This window comes from Arachis stenosperma, chromosome 3 (genome assembly GCF_014773155.1).
Source record: "Arachis stenosperma cultivar V10309 chromosome 3, arast.V10309.gnm1.PFL2, whole genome shotgun sequence".
NCBI classification, from domain to species: Eukaryota; Viridiplantae; Streptophyta; class Magnoliopsida; order Fabales; family Fabaceae; genus Arachis; species Arachis stenosperma.
Genome location: NC_080379.1, coordinates 18,055,932 through 18,076,233, shown reverse-complemented (window position 1 = coordinate 18,076,233; position 20,302 = coordinate 18,055,932). Strand labels below are relative to the sequence as shown.

The 20,302-nt window shown below is 28.4% G+C and overlaps 1 protein-coding gene across 2 annotated transcripts; it reads left to right on the top strand.

Annotated features, from left to right (window-relative positions):
* The first annotated feature begins 2,601 nt into the window (after positions 1-2,601).
* Positions 2,602-20,087, top strand: LOC130969708 (probable 2-isopropylmalate synthase). 2 transcript variants are annotated; one of them, XM_057895561.1, is made up of 12 exons: positions 2,602-3,239; positions 6,721-6,934; positions 7,018-7,098; positions 13,705-13,797; positions 13,911-13,997; positions 15,816-15,916; positions 18,119-18,152; positions 18,231-18,305; positions 18,497-18,580; positions 18,672-18,806; positions 19,744-19,892; positions 20,000-20,087. In XM_057895561.1, exons 1-12 carry the CDS (start codon positions 2,707-2,709, stop codon positions 20,085-20,087), a joined length of 1,674 nt encoding a protein of 557 aa, XP_057751544.1. In that variant the 5' UTR covers positions 2,602-2,706. The 2 variants fall into 2 exon arrangements, with proteins under 2 accessions (XP_057751544.1, XP_057751545.1); XM_057895562.1 differs by having other exon boundaries at positions 2,604-3,239; positions 19,830-19,892; positions 20,000-20,084.
* The last annotated feature ends 215 nt before the right edge of the window (positions 20,088-20,302 follow it).

Sequence of the window (20,302 nt, the reverse complement as noted above, 5' to 3'; positions counted from 1 at the left end):
TATGTCTTATTTAACTATGTTTTTACAACAGTTATATATTTGTTATTATTATTATATATTATAATAACAATTATATAATTTTTATATCCATTAAAAAGATTTTTATCCACAATTGTATAATTGTCGTCAAAATATTTTAATAAAATAATATAAGATAACTAATATCTAATTATTGTTAATTATTTTGGTGATTTTTTTATTATTATTAAAAATAAAATAAATAATATCCGCTAAAAATTATTTTTTTTTAGTTATAAAATGAGGTATGGTTAATGCTTATGTAGAGAAGAATGCAAATAAATGTTTTTTGTTTGAACATACATTATGAAAATAAATGTTTAATCGAAACGAAATCTTGATTGGAGCACTAGTGTCCCGTTTCTCTCTTCTCCCAACATTGTGTTCTCTTCTCCAAGAAGAAAAAGAAATCCAAATGGAGATTAATTAGAAAGAAGGGTGTCCTTTGAGCATATTTTGTAGCCAACATTTAATATTATGTGTTTTCACTTGCATTTTTCTATTTAAATTTTTAAAATGAAAAAAAAAAGAGAGACAAAATCTTAAGCATTAGCAATTTTATTTTATATTAATCAATATATTTAATTATTAGTCTAATATTTTTAATCTAATAGTCAAATAATAACATATTTTTAGTTAATATTTTTAAATATTACTACTTAACTGTTAATCAAAAATAATAAATTTTGATAATTCTCTAATATTATCTTAAAAAATAATTAAATTTGATATTAAAAAAGTCTTGAATTTTTTTTTTAACAAATCCAATAAATAAATACATTAGTCTTTCTGTCTATAAGTATAGCTGTATAGGTCACTCTTAATAAAAGTACATGAATTAAAAAGTCGTTATCTTCAAAAGTATTTAACGTGTTTAGAATAATTTAACATTGAAAGTTTTAAATATTTAGTGCATAATTAAGTATTTTATAATTTATAATGAATAAGGATATAAGTGGAAAAGGAGAAACAGGACATCCTTAAATAAATCAAATGATTTATATTAATTAGACAAACTTTTAGATAAAATTGACCTGAATTATACTATGCATGGACCGAGTGTAAGTTCTAAAACTTTTCAATTTGAATACTACTACTCTCAAAGACACTTGTAAAGTTATAATAGGATCAATGACTTCAATTAAAAATTGATCTCATAAAATTACTTGAAAATAAAAAAGTATTCGTGGCTAATTACATATGCAGCTAACTAGAACAAATTTTAAAAATTTTAAAAAATTTTATTTTAAAATTTTTAAAATTTGAATTTACATTAAAAAAATTCTTTTCATAAGAAATGACACAGCGTCACTCATCTCCTCCCCTAATGCGACATTATTTTTCCTCTTCTCCTGTTGTGATTCGCCGCCTCCATGTCGCGTCACGCCGCCATTCCCGAGGGGATCCTCTCATGCCGCACCGCTTTTGCACATCGACGTCAAAACTCTTTTCGCAGAGTTGCGATTTATGCACTCCCAACTGTTCAGCACGTGGAGTCGCCGAGTCCGATCACCCTTGCCCACATCCTCTCGCGTTGTCATGGTGCTGCCCGTGAGAGTTCTATTGCCACAACGACGACGCAAAACGCAACAGCGCAGTCACCCTTTTTCCATTTCCTCACGCAAGAACACTGTGGCCTATTTCCTTCATCTCGTCACACTCCTTCATAGTTTTAGATAATTCTTTTTATTAATTTTAGATGTTTTTTTTTTAAGTTTTGGATTTTTTTTTATGTTTTAAATATTTTTTTGGGGGTTTTGGATATTTTTTTAATAGTTTTTTATTTTTTCTTAGTTTTTTTTATTTTTTTCAATATTTTGTTGTATGTCTCATTTTGTTAAGTTTTAGAATTTTAAAAAGATTTTGATATCTCGTTTTTGTGGTAGGTTTTAGATGTTTTTAGTTACATTTCTGATATTTTTTTATTATGAATTTTTAAAATGATTTTTTAAAATAATTTTATAATTATTTTGGATGTTTGTTATTATTTGGTATTAGATTTTTTTTAAATATTTTTTTGTTACGTTTCAAATGTGTTTTTTATTAGAAATTTTTAAAATGATTTTGAAAGTTTTAGAATGAATTTTGGATTTTTTAAATGAATTTGAATTTTAAAAATAATGTTTGAAAATTTTAAAATAAATTTTAGAATTATAATTTTATAATAATTTTGGATGTTTATTATTATTTGGTGGTAGATATTTTTTTTAGATTTTAGATTTTTCATTTCTTATTAAATTTTGGATATTTCTTATGATAATTTAAATGTACGTTCCTTCTAAAAAAAATAAAAAAAATTGCTAATTAGCTGTAATTAATTAGTTGCACCACCCCTACTTAATTAGCTAACGGAATTGTTAAAAATATATGTATTACTCCTTCGCTTTAGATTTTCTTTCACAAGTTTACTTCAAAATATTCAATTTTTTTTTGCATTAGAAAAATACACTATTTAACTAATCCAAGCTACTATTATAATGAGGTTTATTTTTTGTTCCTCAAACAACTTGTGTTGTCACTATATATGCATATGCAGTGTGTGAATTTGCACTCTGAATCGCTCTAATAAATATTTCTTTACTTGCTTCTACAAACTCTAAACATTCTAACTTGCTGATTCCAACCATTATAATTTAAAAACCATCACATATTCAATTATTATTAAGTAAAATAACAACAATCCCTTCTATGATTCCTTCTCCACAACAAACTAAAAATTCCATTGACATGCGCCCAATATACATCCCCAATTATATCCCTAACCCTTATTATGTTCGCATTTTTGACACGACACTACGCGATGGGGAGCAGTCTCCCGGGGCTGCAATGACACCCCAGGAGAAGCTTGACATCGCACGCCAGCTCGCAAAGCTTGGCGTGGATGTCATAGAGGCAGGATTCCCTTGTTCGTCTCAAGACGAATTCAAGGCTGTCAAGATGATAGCCGAAGAGGTCGGAAACGATGTTGGTGACGATGGATATGTTCCGGTTATTGTTGGTATTGCTAGATGTAATCAGAAGGATATTGAAACTGCATGGGAGGCTGTTAAACATGCCATGAGACCAAAGATTAGCACGTTTATTGCTACAAGCCCAATTCATATGGAGCATAAGTTGGGTAAGAGCAAGGAAGAGGTTCTTGAGATTGCATGCAAGATGGTGAAGTTTGCTAGAAATTTGGGTTGCCATGACATACAATTTGTTCCTGAAGATGCTACCAGGTATTAGAATTTGATGTTATAAATAATAAATTAAATTATTACTTTTGGTTGTTAATGATCTTAGTGCCAGGCTATTCTAACAATGAAATATTGGTAAACCATTAAAATTGTCTCCGATTTTTTAATATATCCACAAAAATACCTTCTATTTTTAATGATAAAAATATCTTTAAACATTATGAAACGTGATAAAGTTAGCTAAATTTTTTTTTATAAATAACATATGAACATTTGATTCAAAATTTTGTAAGAATATTTATACAACTATTTAAAAAGTACAATAAGAAACATAAAAATTTGATCTCTAGCATTTTTTATTTTTTAATTATTAACAAAAATAAATAAAAAATTTTACATTATCAAAATTTAAGAATAAAAATATTTTATTTTTTAATTATATTTGTCAAAAATGATATCAAAATTCAATCTTTAAAATATTATTTAAAATATATATTTAAAGTTGGATATTTTTTTGTATTTTAAAATATTTTTAAGACATTCTTTTCATTAATAAGAGTGAAAGATATTTTTATCGGCGTATTAAAAAATCAGGAATATAATAATTTTAATAGTTTAACCATGAAATATATAAGCTAATTTGGCCGCCTCCATAAAAAATTGGGTTAGCTCAACATAACTTCATAAAATAATGGTATTTGAAAATCTCGAAATGTGTTAGATACCTAAAACATAAAATAAAAAAAGGATGTCTTTTAGTGGTTTCAAAAGTATCTTTTAAAGACAATTTATTTTTTGTCATACAAATATCACATCTTAAATTATTATATATAGAACAGTTAACAGATAAAGAAAACATAAAAGAACCATAAAAATAGCATGAGATTTAAATTTGTTATTCATTTGAAACTCAAAAGTCCACTACTACCTCATAAACTAATAATTCAAAATGAAAAACCAATATTTGATTATTAGAACACAAATAACGCATCATAAATCTAGCATCAAGAAATAGATGTCGGCACGATAATGCTTTTCGAGAATGTATGTCCATTTAAATTTGTGGACAAATAAAAACTCTTATAAATGATTTTTATGGATATACTTTTTAACACTATATATATTTGAAGTACCTGTTCACAAAATAGTATATCATCAACTTTGTTTAAAACAAATTGATCTATTTTTGTGTCCCAAAATCTATATATATTGTGAATAAATAAGTATATATGAATTACGGTTTACCGCTCAGTTTATTTTAATGATTTAACTTCCATAAGAATTAAAATAATTCAATGTGCCTCTTGGGTGGGAAATTAGATAAATCTTATAGTTATTGTAATAATAATAAAAATCTTTTGCATAATGATTTATATATAATTTTAGATATTTCATAAACGCTCTAGCCTAAATTACATGGGTTTATTTTACAACATATGTTTTAAAAATGCTAAAATACGATTTTTATCTTTACAAATATTGTAAAATTTGGTAATGACCAGGTCTCTCTATATGTTTTTTGTATTTGTAAGAATCTAAATATTTTTAACTATATCTAGCATTAAGTCCCCACAATTATCAGGTTTAGATGATTGATTCTAAAGATATTTTAGTTTTTGCACCCATATACAATAAAGCTATATGCTTGTTTGAAATTCCTAAAATAACACATTTCTTATAATGTACAATGATTTTGTTCAGGTTCTCTCAAATAATAATGTGAGGCATTTAATTTGAAATTAATTTATCATACTTTTTGGAAGTACTAATATAAAACCAAATATTTTAGAAATATTTGGGCTTATATCAAAGGAAAATCTTCTACGGAGATCAAAATCGAATGTCATCACTCGATTTCTTTTTCATAATAGATGTTGATTTAGATATTAACAAACGAACTAGCTAAGCTAGTATTTAATTTGCTAACTATGCTTATTTAATCATTTATTAGTTGCATTAATATTCTTTTTATTATTCATAAAACGATATAATGCATAAATTAAAAAATATTCAATAAATTTGTATTGAAACCTAATAGATATTTACATCAAAATTAAATAACTTATCTAATTTAGAAATTTTTACTAATCAAAGTGAGGAAACATTTAACTTCACAGATATGTCTTAGATATAGGAGGTAGTGTATACAAATAAATAAAAAAAAATTTTTTTGATAAATAATAATTTGGGTTTTTTACTTAAATAAATTTGATGGAGAGTAAAATTACTGGATTCTTGAAACGAATTCCAAAACGTGATTATCCTGTTATTAATATTATGAAGGGTATATAATATATGAATCATGTCAGCCTAAAACGATTAATGCATGCATGGAAAAGGTATAAATCGTACTAGAGTACCTAAGGTTAGCAATAAAGCATAAATCGTTCCACCCCCTTAGGTTTCACATGAATTTTGGCCAACCCTCAATACGATGTCACGATTTATGCTCTAAAAGGATCCTCTCGAGTTTAGCACGATTTATGCTTGCTTCAATAATTCTCATCAGTGTCTCATGATTTATGCTCAACTTAGTCAACCTAAGGTGGTAACGATGATTTACGAAGGCATGAACTCTATAAATAAACGATTCTGAATGTAATGAAGCACACTTGAGATTTATTGAGCATAAGGAGAGATGATTGAGAGTATTTTTTTGTTAGTGCATCATCGAGAAAAAATTAATGAAAACACAAGTGAGGATGTAACTTTCTCTAGCAAAAAGTAGATATATGTATTTGTAAATCTGTCAACGACTTTGATGGAATTACATAGTAGTATATTACAGAAGGTAGGAAAGTGTGGGAAAAAATGTGTGAAGCAATTATTTTTTCATATTCCTATATCACTGAGGCAAGGTTAATTATGTTAAGTTTAGAAAGTACGAGATATTGGACGATGACGACATACAAGTTATATTTCACAGTCAAGCAAGATTTTTCGACTTGGACGCTCTGGAGTTATTTGCCAGAATGATTGATATAAAAAATAGCTCTAATAGATCCGCTCCAAATCCGCCAACTGATGTCATAGAAAAAAATTCCACCGCTTTTCTAATCGGACAACCAATGACTCCCTTTGTTTCATCCGCACCGTTGTCATCTTTGTTTTAAATATAATTATTTTAATAAATATCTTTATACAATTATTAAATTGTCAAAGAATATTTGAAAGCATTATTCTTCGAAACAAATAATTAATAAAAAAATAACATGCAAAAATATATTTTTTGACAATACTTTTAGTTTATAAATACAGTGTAAAAAATACTTTTAAATACTTATTTTATAATTTTCACACAAATTGTTGTTTAAAATATTAACTATTTTTGTAAATAATTAATAATTGTGAAAAATATGTTACAAAAATAATTAGTTTAAATAACGAAAAAATTATATTTCTAGTAAGAAATAAATAAATAGGTCCTACATTCCTAAACTTCTAATAATAACACTTAATTTTGTATAATTTATCTTTTCTTTTCTTTTAAAAAAATCAATTAATTTTATTTTTATATTTTCAGATCAGAGAGAGATTTTCTTTATCAAATTCTTGGAGAAGTTATCAAGGCTGGGGTTACAACTGTGGCCATACCTGACACTGTTGGCATAACAATGCCATGGGAGTATGGAAGATTAATTGCTGATATAAAAGCCAATACCCCTGGAATTGAAAATGTTGTTCTTTCAACACATTGTCACAATGATCTTGGACTTGCTGTTGCTAACACCTTAGAGGTGATAACCATAATATCATTATCATTTAATAATTTAATACAAAAGTATATATTGTATTTTTTTCAAGCCTTGACTACTTTTAGGGTGTACGTGTTGGTGCAAGACAATTAGAAGTTACAATTAATGGAATTGGAGAAAGGGCAGGTAACGCATCATTAGAAGAGGTGAGTGTTAATTTTTTATTATTTAGTTCATGCATTTTTTTAACCAATAATATAAGTTATTTTTCATTCAATTTTTTCCAACGATCAATTTAAGTAATTTGCATAATTTTAAATTGTGTAAATATTTAAATTTTCGATTTACATTCATGTCCATTAATTATAGTAGGATTATTTTGACAACCATCGTACTAAGTAGGTAATCAGATTCATGGTTACATTAATATAAACATCATAAATAATATTTATATTTGTGGATAAAGAGAATAAAGACCTTTTAGCACTCATGACATAACAGATTAAGTGTAAGATTCATGTATACTTAGACATGTAGTATTAGTATCTTAGTATTTATGAGCAAATTATCATTTTTAACTACAAATATTCAAAATACTATTAAATTTATGCATGAAAAAATAAAATTAACTTTGTATTTATGAAAGATGTGTTTTAATTCACAAAATTATCCAAACTTTAAAAAATTTTTCAAAATTTTTAAATTATCTCTTTTAACCTAACCTATTCCACTTCCAATTTCCAATCTTTTACCACCACCATCCACATCCTCACTCATCCAACTCTTATCTTAGCTACCACTATTATTATCGCAGCTGCCACCACTGTTACCACCTCTTTCTCTTTGTCGTCACTACCATTGCATCCTTCTCTTTGCAACCACCACCATCACACTTTCTAAAATCTTGATCTTAAATAACATCTCAACAAAATGAGGAAGGCATTAGGAACCGAAGCTTGTAGTGGCTCCTTTGGGATTTTCACAACTTTAGTTTTGTATAATTCAACAACCATAAACACTAACAAACAATTGTCGTTGTCTCTTATGACAAAACTAAAGTTCAACCGTGTGAAGGATAATTCAAACAACAAGCAACTCCGCAAAGGAAAAAAAAAAGGCATTGTAAAGCTCAACAAGAAGAACAAGAACAAGAGCATCACAACGACGCCAACAAGACTAATGAAGAAGAAGAAGAATAAAGGGGAGGTCGTTGTGGATGAGGGGCATGTTGTGGATCATCTCGATGCTGCACGCTGTAACACCCTAATTACCCTAAGCCTTACCTCTAGTTATAAGGAAAAGGATAACAAAGTGCCACGACATTTTTAAAGCTCATAATATAGTATATATTCAAGAATTTATATAACTAGAAGCTTGATGAAGGAATAAAAGCTCAAAGTCACATAAAGTGGAATTACAAAGCGCGAAACGTTCACACACGGTAACTAAGCGCAGAGATATGAACAGAACAAGAAATAATACATGTAAAATCTTGGATATAGCTCCAGGATACACAAGGTAATAATTAAAGTAATCAAGATATATGTAAGTATGATATACAAAAAGAGGACTAGTCACAGCCTGCGGAGTTTAGACTAGCTAGTCAAACTAAATACAACAAAGTTTTGAAGTTTAAAATAGCAATAATCTATCTCTCAAAGTTTCCAGGAATAAATTCTCTAAGGCGAAAAAGTAAAATATACAAAAGATGAGAGAATAACTACAACATAAGCAAAGTAAAATAAAACATAAGAAAGATCATCCTCCGCTCTATCATCATGTCCGCAAACTCACCGTGGTGAGTTGCGACCTGCATCTAAAAAACAACAACAATATATGGTATGAGAACCAAAGGTTCTCAGTATGGTAACAGTGTCCAGTATGTAAGATATAAGGTTCCGAGATGCTAAAGGCAATCCTAGAACTTCACATCGATACAGACATTCAAGCTTAGAATAAATAAATAACTTAAACCATAAATAGGGTATTCTAACTTAAGGGGGTTTCTAACTAACATAGCACCGCTGTCCCACAGCCTTCGCCAACCTAACCTCCCTGCGATCCCATCGCTACCACCTACCAAGCCTCCTCAATCCCAGTAAAAAACACAGGTAATGCAAACAAGTAAAGCACAAGTAATATACATATACAGCAAGTAAACAAATAGCAAGTAGACATGTGATTCATTTAGATATAACTGAAGTTAAGCAAAGCAAACATGCATACAGAAGATGCATATGATGAATGTTTGTCCTATTGGCTCGTGAATCATGATATCACTTGTTAGTCCATAAATTCCAACTCGACACATCCTTTCGGATGTCACCTTTCTGCCACGTCCGAGGATATAGCGCCTGACACGCTTTTGTTCTGAGGATATAGTGTCTGGCATACTATTGTTTTGAGGATATAGTGCCTGGTACACTTGCATGCTCCGAGAATATAGTGCTTAGCACAGTCTTATGGTAGAGAAGGAAAACAACAATAACATCTGTTTCATCATAAACCATTCCAGGGAGATAGTGCCCGGCACACTATCATTCCAAGGATATAGTGTCTGGCACACCTTTAACATCCAACAAGTCCATCAACTTCAAATCATCGTCAGTCACCACCATTTTCTCCTCTCAATCCATTCTCAACTCTCAAGTCTCAACATTATAGGAATATAGTACACGACACACTATCGTTCTAATGACACACTATCTTTCAATATCCATCAAGCTCATCATTCCTTTCCAAGTTCTCAACTCAACATAACCATCATCAACTTTCCATTTCATCATAATTATTTTCCTTTCTCAAAATCTCCTTAAAGACATACTTCACAATTCAACATACACTAATTTCGTCCACAACCTTCCCGAACTTAAGTCATCGGCTCTAAACTCATACAGACTTTCACTAATTTGATTGACCAGACTATCTCTATCAATCTTAGGGCCTAATTTCTAATTAGCAATCTTATACAGTATAAAGAAGTTTGGAAGGTTAGAGAATCCTTGAAAACGAAGAAAAATAATTTTTCAGCAAAACAGAGTATGTTCGTACGCACAACCCTGACGTGCGTACGCACACGTTGAAAAAGAGTGTGTCCATCTACTCGGCACCTGCTCGCGTATGCGAGTGTTTTAACTCGAATGGAATGCTCGCGTCGCGTGTATTTGTTCGCGTACGTATGCTGTAAGAAACTTAGAAAAATTAAATGCTGCAAAATTTCAGTTTTAAACACCAAACTTCAAATTCTCATAACTTCCTCTACAAAACTCCGTTTACCTCAAACTTTGTATCATTTTAAAGCTCTTGAAATCATATTTCATTTAAAAAAATCATTCAATTTTAATGTTTGAGGCTCGAGTTATGATCCTCCAAAGTTCACCAAAAATAAAGTTTTACACAAAAACATCAAAGTTCTCTAGTTTCCAAATTCCAAAACCAAACCAAACCAAAACATACCCAATTTCATCACAAAACACTACCACATACTATACTTTACCATTCCATTACACTTCAATAAACTCAACCTCTATTTCTCTCAATTTTTCTACCATAATTCAATAAAAATCAACAAACTTCCACATCAAGGTATCAATATCAACAATTTTGCACAATTCAACCAATCATAAACATCGTTCATCCTATCTCATCTTCAATCATCACAATTATCATTATTCAACCCCAGTATGAATATTCAACATCATTCATTAACAATAACATCATACTCTCATCAAAATTATCACAGTCATCAAAATCATCATACATCATCAATCCAACAATTATCAACAACCACTTCAATCCTATCCTATGGTCTACTAGTTTAAGTGTCCTAAAACATTATATATTACATAGCAAAAATTGAAACCATACCTTAGCTGATTTTTCTAAAAGAAAAAACACCCAAAGCTTGATTCCAACAAGTTCAACAAGCCTCAAGCACCAACACCACTTCCAAAACTCACCAACTATCAAGCTATACACATATAACATACCAAAAAAATCAATACTATGGCTAACCAAAATATTAAACCACAAGAATTTGAAGAGACTTACCTTACCCAACGATATTAGAAAAAAAATCCAACAATATTCCAATGCTAGATCACCCCTAAACAACTAAAATCACAAAAATCTATTCAAAACCAAACCTAAAAATGTAAAATTACTTAGGGCAAGAAACTGGAGCATGAGACTCAATTTTTTACCAACAAAGCTTAGTTAGAAATGACGGACTCAGGAAGAGCTTTGCATGACCGCAAACGGTTCATCAATTGGAGCCTCGTAGCTCAAGATATGGCCAAATGAAGGAGAAAATGAATAGTAACTTCTCTTCTCCCTTCAGAACTAGCGGCGCCCCTCTCTTCAAATTTGGGCAAGAATGAGCTGAATGCTCATTATAAGATGTTTATATATGTTGGGCTTGGGTCTAACTTGGGCCCGGTCCAACCCGTTAGCATTTTTAGCCCGTTTGGCCCACTTTGGGACAAAACCTTTAGAATTAGTGTCCGGTTTTCAATTCTAAATTATTTTGTCTTTTCAAATTAATAAATTCAATTTTTTAAAATCTTATTTTTTTCAATACATAGTACCGGTCAGACTAGAGCTGGTACTGCCGGTACGCATTTTTACAAAAATTTTTCGCAAAAGATGCATTTTCTTACCCAAAAAATTCATTGAATTCAAATTTTACCTTTATATTTTCTAATTATTATTTCTAAGTTTCCAAACCTATTTCGGGCCATTAAATTATTATTTTATTAAAGCGGTTATTCCGGTTCTTATACACGCCACCAGAATCACCATTAACTCGATGCTGCCAACGAGCTCGAGGTAGAGCACTGAGCGGACGCACTTGTCACCGACAAGTTCTCAGTGTCACCTTGGATATTCCTTCTAGTAATCTTACTTTCTTCCTTGTTAATTAGGGAAAACCCTAACTTAGTCTCTCGAACTCCCATCACACACCATTTTTCATAGTCACTGTCCATATTTTTTTCTTTTACTTCAAATGATTCATTAACCTGGAATACACTTAAGGTTCACAATAATCAGACATGACTTATATATGCTTTTTTAATCACGTTTAGTTACAACAATGACATTATTACTTTCTCTTTCCATTGGTAAAGAGAAAGAGGTGGCCGATGGCAGTGGCGATGGTAAAGGCCGGTGATTGAAGTTGCGGTGATGAAGAGTTAAGCGGTTGAAAATTATGAAATAGGAATTGGAGGTTGGGACTGGAGATGGAGTAAGTTAGGCCAAGGAGGGTAGTTTAGAAATTTAGGATCATTTTTGGAGTTTGTATAATTTTGTTAACTGAAATCCATCTTTCATCAATACAAAATTAATTTTATTTTTTTACGGATAAATTTGCTAGTATTCTGAATATTCATAGATAGAAATGGTAGTTCACTCTAATATTTATTGTAGGTATAAAGTCTATAGATAAAAATGGGTTTGGTGTGACGTGAAGGTTTATCAAATTCTTATAAATAGTTACTATTTAACTCTTTTTTATGGGTAAAACACTATTTTAATTTCTAACATTTGGACTAAGTCCTAATTTTATCCCTAATATTTGAGAAGTCACATTTAAATATTTTATCCTATTTTACTCCTTTGGTCAAAACTAACATTTTAAAAAAGAAATTACTCTTTATTCCGTTATGATTTTCTTCTAGGTAGCAGTAAAAATTGTAATTGTAGTAATCCTAGTGATAGTTGTAGTGGTTTGATAGTGAAAGTAACATAATAATAAAAGAAAAAAAAATATAATAATAGAGAAAAACAGTATTTTTAGAAGAAGAAACTTTAATTTTGACCATATAAATAAAATTGGATAAAATAAAATTTAGGACAAAAATATGACATTTCAAATATTAAAAACAAAATTAAGACTTTGTCCAAACTCTAAAGACTAAAAAAATACTTTACCTTTTTTTAACCAATGAAAAACTCTAATCCATTATTTTTATTTTCTACATCTTTAAAAATAGGTACTTAGCCTTTTTTTAATTAAGTTCACTTAATTTTAATATACCATAAAGCCTGTTATGGATGCAAAATGAATGAACTTGTCCTATCTAACTAATCTTTTATTTTTAGATAAAATGATAATAATAACAATAATAATACTAAATCCACAATAGGTTTTAAATTAAAGGATAAATGGCATTAGTTTTTTTTAGTTTTCTTTGACATTGCCATAAAAAGAATAATATTTGGGAGACAATAAAATATTAATTCAAAAATCTAAAATAACTTTATTTAACATTTATTAATTACTACTAAAATAATGTTAAAATTTTAGATGTATTACTTAGATAAGTAATTATGAATATTATATGCATTAAATTATGGATGTTATGTTAAATAAAGTAACGTTAACTATTGTCTCCCCAACATTATTGAAAAAGAACGAAATAAGTACCTGAATATAAGGATTTTAAATGTTAAGCAATTCCATATATGTATTTATTAGTAGAGGAGTTCACTAGTTGCATTCATTCTTCTATAATTAGGTTTATTTGCCTTAATTATCAAATAAAAAGTGTCAATTTTGTTTTAAATTAGATAATTAACAAATTTACAGGTTAACTTACCCAAAAAATAATTAAACTTCAAACAGCTAGCTTCTAACATTGGGACAATACAATAATTAGACAGCACTTAACCGAGGAAAAAAAATAACACAATTAACTAATTATCATTTAAGAATCAAAGATTAGATGCATTGTTTTTATTTAAAAAGAAAAATAGAAATCTATTCATTGTTATTGTTAAATTAATAATGTTTTATTTTTATCTTTTTCAAGATTGTGATGGCCTTAAAATGTAAGAGATATGATCAATTTGATGGATTATACACAGGAATCAACACACAACAAATATTAAAGACAAGCAAGATGGTTTTATATCTCAAACTAATACTACTTTTATTTTGGCTTTATTCTTAACTTTCTATTTTTACTGTCACTAAAGTTATTTTTATTCAATTTATAAATTTAACAATTTTTTATAGGTCGAAAATTACACTGGTATGTATTTACAACCGCACAAGGCTCTTGTTGGTGCTAATGCATTTGTTCATGAAAGTGGCATTCATCAGGTTAGTGTTGTTAAAATTTTAATGATATTATTTAGACAATAAATAAGTATTAATTGTATTATCAAAGTTTATAATTTTCAACTTGGACATAAAGTTAACTGCTTTATATATTCGATAGTTTTACAACATGAAATAATGAAAATTTTTATAAATGATGCCAAAAAACATTAAAATTTCAATCAAATTAAAAAGTACTTATGAGAGTTAACCAAAATTACATACATTAGAATTTTTTTTTTTATCTATTTTATATTATGCTAAAATTTAAAATATATTTTTAGGGATAAGTATTGTTTTAGTCCCTAAGGTTTGAGGTCAAAATCGAATTTGTTCCTCACTTTTTTTTAATTTAAAGTCATCCTCAATATTTCATGTGGTGTTAAAATTGTCCTTTCAATATTTTACGAACAAAAATGGCCTTATGTTTATTCTGGCCCTAATCTCATCATTCACTATCATCACCCTTACCATCACCACCACTAAATACTAACAATCAAATTCAAAAACACAACATTCAATAACAATACAAAATTTAAATTTAAACAATTATCAATTTTATTTATTATAATCTAATCCTTCAAATTCAGCAACAAAAATAATACAACATTCATTTTTGATAGAAAGAATGAAAAAGAATAGAATAGAGAAAGAAGAGAGCTGGTGTGACGGGAAAGAAGAAAAAAAAGGAGAAGGAGGAGAAAGGGAGAGTTGGAAAATTGTGGACGAGCAAACCTTCTCCTCACCGATCTACTCGGTCTCGACGGATCTGTGCCTCCTTCTCTTTCTCCTCCTCCTTCTTATTCTTTTCTAGAAAGGAGCTTCCCCTTGAGCACAAGGTACATGAGCACCCCAGTTCTGGCAGCACTGGTCATTGTCTCAGCAGCCATGGATTCTCCTTCGAATGGCGATTGGAGAAGGAGGAGAAAGAGAGATTTGTTTTTGTTCTCTGAAATTAGTAACAATAAACTTTTTTCATCAATAAGTAACACATCAGTGACAAATCACCAACAATTACTTAATCAATAACAAATCTCAACAAAATCTAAAATTCCTAAATCACTAAAATCACCAAAAATTAGAACTTTTCTTCAATTTTATAAAATTTTTATAATAAATAAACGACGCTTTTAAAAAAATTAAAACAAAAATGCTAAAATTTACCTAGAAGAAGAGGTCACAGGACTAGTGTCCTGTGGTGTAGCCACATCGATTGTTTTCAAAATGGTGGTGTCAACGGCGCATGATGGACAACCTCAAACTCTGAAAGCTCCACTACCTTCAAGGGTGCCACTACCAACACAACCAGAAGGTTTTGGAGTCGCTGAAGCTTTAGAAAACAACATGTACCAGGACAAAAGGGCGAAATAGCACTACTTTCTAAAATGATACCGTTTTAAGGAGCACCAAAATTAGGGCAAAGATTTCAAAATGAATGATGCTTAGGGATGTGTATTTGGAATTGCTAAGGACAGTTCTGCAGAAGAGAGGACATCCAAACAAAGAGGATGATAAGGGGTATCTTCGTTATTTAGAAAAATATTTTATTCAAAAGGATGATTTTAATACCAAATAAAACGTTGTGAATGATTTTGAATAAAAAATAAGGTTATGAACGATTTTGATTTTGACTCTAAATCTTAGGGATTAAAACAGTACTTATTCCTATATTTTATTTAGGTTAACATGAATACATTTTACATTCAACAATAGAATTATTTTAACTAATTTTTTGGTTTAACTTTAAGCGCTCAACAAAATAATCCTCTAAATTTGGGCAATGAAGTTATTTTTTATTTTTATTGTATGACTTATATATAGGATGGATGGTTAAAACATAAAGCTACATATGAAATAATACTTCCAGAGAGTATTGGGATTAGAAGATCTAAAGGTGATGGTTATGTATTAGGAAAGCTTAGGTAAGCAATTAAACTCAGCTTTTCATTCTTTGTCTTTAATTGTCTTAGCTATTATAAACATATGAAAATGTTTGATAATAAAAGAAATTAGCCAAAAATAGACATAACTTGCCTTATTTAGCATTCATTAATTATTGTGACAATTAATAAATGTTAAATAAGACAAATTCTGGCTGTTTTTTTTGTCTCCCTAACATTACTGATAAATATATAATTGGATCTTTCATGGCCTATTCATCTATGAATATATGTTTCTGAAAAAATTCAAATTATCTTCTATTAAATTTAGAGTAATGCATCTAGTATGAATATTTCGGTCAAAATTACATGAAATTAGTAAATATGTTTTTGTTTATTGTTGTATGACTATGATACTCATGATTATTCTTTGTTGTCTAATTATTATTACATATTGTCATTCACACCCATACATAGTTTAATAGCAAAGGAACACATCATCTCTCGTAATTGCCATTACTTGAATAGTGTTTCATATGTCTAAAATCGATTTTGAGCCATCTGTACTATCCACCCACATACATTTGGCAAAAAGAATTTGTAATTTAATTTGTATTAAGTTCTAAAAAATGTTAAAAATTTTGCTAGAATTTTTTCAACAATTAAAACCCTCTAATTTACCAAATTTCAAGTCTATGGTGTATTTCAATATATAAGTAATACATTTATATAATATAGACAAATAATTTGCAATTACATTATTTAATCCTACCCGTGCTAAATGTCTTGTTTTTCACAAACGAAGTGCAGAACAAACACAAACAAACTCAACAACTAACAAACAGAACAAATCTTTACATTCACACAAAATCATTTCGCCTTACCCATCCTATAACTCTGTCATACGAGTCCAAGTCTCTATCCTAAACATGCAATAATTTCAAAAATAAACACTTTTTCAATTAACATATTATTTTCACTTATTTTAATTTATTATTTTTGGTTTGAATTAAAATTTAATAACAATAGAAAGAAAATTAGATAAGTAAATACTAACCTTACACAAATTTATCTATAGATGCCTCCAAAAATAATAATTTCAATGAACCATCTTCACTCCAGCAACAGCCACAATCTCCAAAGGTTACCAGAAATATGCAAAAATCAAAATTGAATTAGAAGCCAAATTCAAAGTGTCGAAAAATGGGGTACTAAAAAATAATAAAAAAACTTAATAGACCACAAAAACATAATTAATTAAATTGAGGAAAAACTTACCACGAACATAATTACATTGACAGAATATTGGTCGAAGCTCTGAGAAATGAGAAAACTTACAGAGAGAGAGAAAGAGAGAGAGAGAGAGAGTTGCTAAAATGGGGGAAGAACAAAGAAGGGACACCATTTTATATTCAGATTCGCCCACTAAGTCGTCGGTAAATTAATTTACCGACAACATGAAATACTGTGTTTTATTAAATGGATATTACTGTCGTTTTACCGACGGCTAAGCTATTGTTTTATCGATGGTTCTGACTAATCTGTTGGTAATATTAATGAAGTGTGAATTGTTAAAGTTTCATTTTTTTATTGATCAACACATGTATTTTTATTTTTTTAATTTTAAAATAATTTAAAATTCCATTTTCGGCTGTTAGTAAATTAACTTAAAAAACTTCCATCAAAACTTATCGACGCTTTGGCTGTTGGTAGTTAATTATAAAAATAATGTTTAAATTAAAATAATTTATTTTCTAAATTGATAATAGAAATAAAATTAAATTTGCATTCTTAAAAACTATTATTACACGTGTTGACATCAATAATATTATTAGATGTGTAATAGTGATTGGATGTTTAATGCATTAGCTAGTAGGTAATTAAAGTGTTCATATTGCTAACATAAATGATATAATTAAGCACAAATTACATTAAATGGTTTGGTGATTCTCATTAAGATCACCTGCTATTTTTAAAATGTAAAAAAAGTAATATTCATATCATTGTCATCTTTTGTTGTTTTATCTAATTAGAATATATTTCGTTCTAGGATAAAAATGTATAATAGATTATATAATTTTACATATTAAATGTATTTGTGGAATTTTTCATCTCCTTTTTACTGCTAATCGAGTGTACCCTAAATGGTGAATTTTCTATTTTTAATCCTCCAAAATATTATCTAATTCATGTTTAGTCTTTATATCTATAAATAATGTTGAGTTAATTGTACTATTGATACAGTGGAAGAGCTGCCTTAAGAAAACGTCTTGAAGAGGTATCAAATAGTCATATAAGTTTGATAATATATTAACTATTTTCACTATATTTGATGAGGTTTTCTCTTTTATTTCAGCTTGGTTTTCAACTTAAAGATGATGAAATTAACAGGGTGTTTTTCAATTTCAAAGCCCTAGGTGATAAGAAAAAGGTAGCTAAGAACTATTAATTCAACTTATATATCTTTCTAATCAACTATTAATTATTTTTATTTTTGTTTATGTCATCCATTTATCAAAGTATTTTACTACAAGACTACTCGGATTACTTTTGTTTATGTAAAATTTTAATTTGATTAATATTGATGGAATTTTTAACTCTTTTATGTATTTGGTTTCTTAGAGAGTTACTGATGAAGACCTTAGAACATTAGTATCAAATGAAGTTACCCATATAGAACCTATTTGGAAACTTGGTGACTTACAGGTAAATATTGATATGATAACTTATAGGTAATTGAAATATTTTTTATGTTTAATGTAGTGGATTGGAATGTGACTATTATCTGTTAATGCAGGTAATTTCTGGAACATTAGGTTTTTCATCAACAACAATCAGACTCATTAATATGAATGGAAGCACACATGTTGCATGTTCTATTGGTCAAGGATCAGTGGATTCGGCATTAAAAGCAGTTAATTTTATTGTGAAGGTTTGAATTAAAAAATAACTTTTTGCTATAATGATCATGATCTTTTGAATTTTTTAAATTTTGACACAATTTAACTTTTATTTTTTTTGTATTTTCGACCCAAAACTTCTTATTTTGTTGGTTTTGTCATTAGAAAGAGTCAATTTTGATTTAAAAAAATAAAAAATGGTACCACTCAATTTGCTCAATGAAATTTTATTAAATTGGTTCAACTTTTATTCATTGGTTAATAAACATATATGATTGACACTAACCTGTTTAACTAGTTAGCTAAACCAAGTCAGGTTAGCATGTTTAACGGTCTTAATAATTAATATTAATCTGGCAATTGAGCCAAAATACAAATATAGAGATAGAGAAATAAAAATATCATTTTTACTTCCAATTAAAACGATAGAGAATTAAAGAAAATTGTATCCCATACACATTTTGTTATTGTAATTATATCTAGTTTCAAACATATTTTCGTGTTTCTCTATCTTTATATTAGTGCCTCATTTCACTACGAATTGCAGCATGAAAAAAATATTCATCCTGCTATGAATTTTTTTCACGTATTTGAAATTGTAGTTTTCATGAAAAATAAAGTCTATATAATTAAATATAGATTTATGTAGTTGCAATCATAATTACATTCCAATAATGAAGAAAATTGTATGGTTCTACTGGATGGTTAACCGATTTAAAATAATAAATCATAAAAAAATCATTTAAAAAATAATATATTTATACATAAATATATTATTTTATTGTATATCTTAAAAAATTGTGAAGTTATATATGAGATAATTGCAATTACTGTTACCATGTATCATTATATTGGGCACTATAATCATAGTAAACAATCGAAAGTTTCTTGGATTGTAGCTATTCTATCTTTTGAGTGCATTTAATCTATAATATTTATACTACTATGTTGAAGAAGGAATTAATGCAGGAACCCATAAAACTTGTTGAATATTCAGTCACTACAATAAAAAATGGGATTGATGGTATTGTCACCACATATGTTGTCATTTGTAGAGAAAACAGCAATTATGAATCTACTTCTACCTTATCACAAGAAAATGTTCATCCAACTTTTAGGTATAATTATATTTATAAAGTATATATAGAATTTAATTGCTTTAGCAACATATGTTCATTACAATACTCAATTCTGAAGCTATTCATTAATATTTTTTTTGTGATAGTGGTACTGCAGCAGGAACAGATGTAGTTGTTTCAAGTGTTGAGGCTTACATTGCTGCATTAAATAAGTTGTTGGGTTCTAAAGAATAAGTTATATATCAGTTAAAATAATAATAATTTTTTTTATGCTTGAAAGATTTGAAAATTAATGTTGTTATTTTTTATAGTTGTTTTATTTTGTAGTTTCTAACCTTCTAGTTAAACTACAATTTTCTTATTACTTTCCACAAATTGCTACACCAAATAATTATAGCTATAATTAAAAATTAATTTTTAATATAAATGTATCAATAAAATATATGAAA

What these genes read in the sequence shown, in the direction of transcription:
- LOC130969708 (XM_057895561.1), top strand. Translation starts at nt 2,707, where the DNA reads ATGATTCCTTCTCCACAACAAACTAAAAATTCCATTGACATGCGCCCA. An exon ending in GTTCCTGAAGATGCTACCAG is followed by an intron (nt 3,240 to 6,720) that starts GTATTAGAATTT and finishes TTATATTTTCAG; the next exon opens with ATCAGAGAGAGATTTTCTTT. An exon ending in GGAAACTTGGTGACTTACAG is followed by an intron (nt 18,581 to 18,671) that starts GTAAATATTGAT and finishes CTGTTAATGCAG; the next exon opens with GTAATTTCTGGAACATTAGG.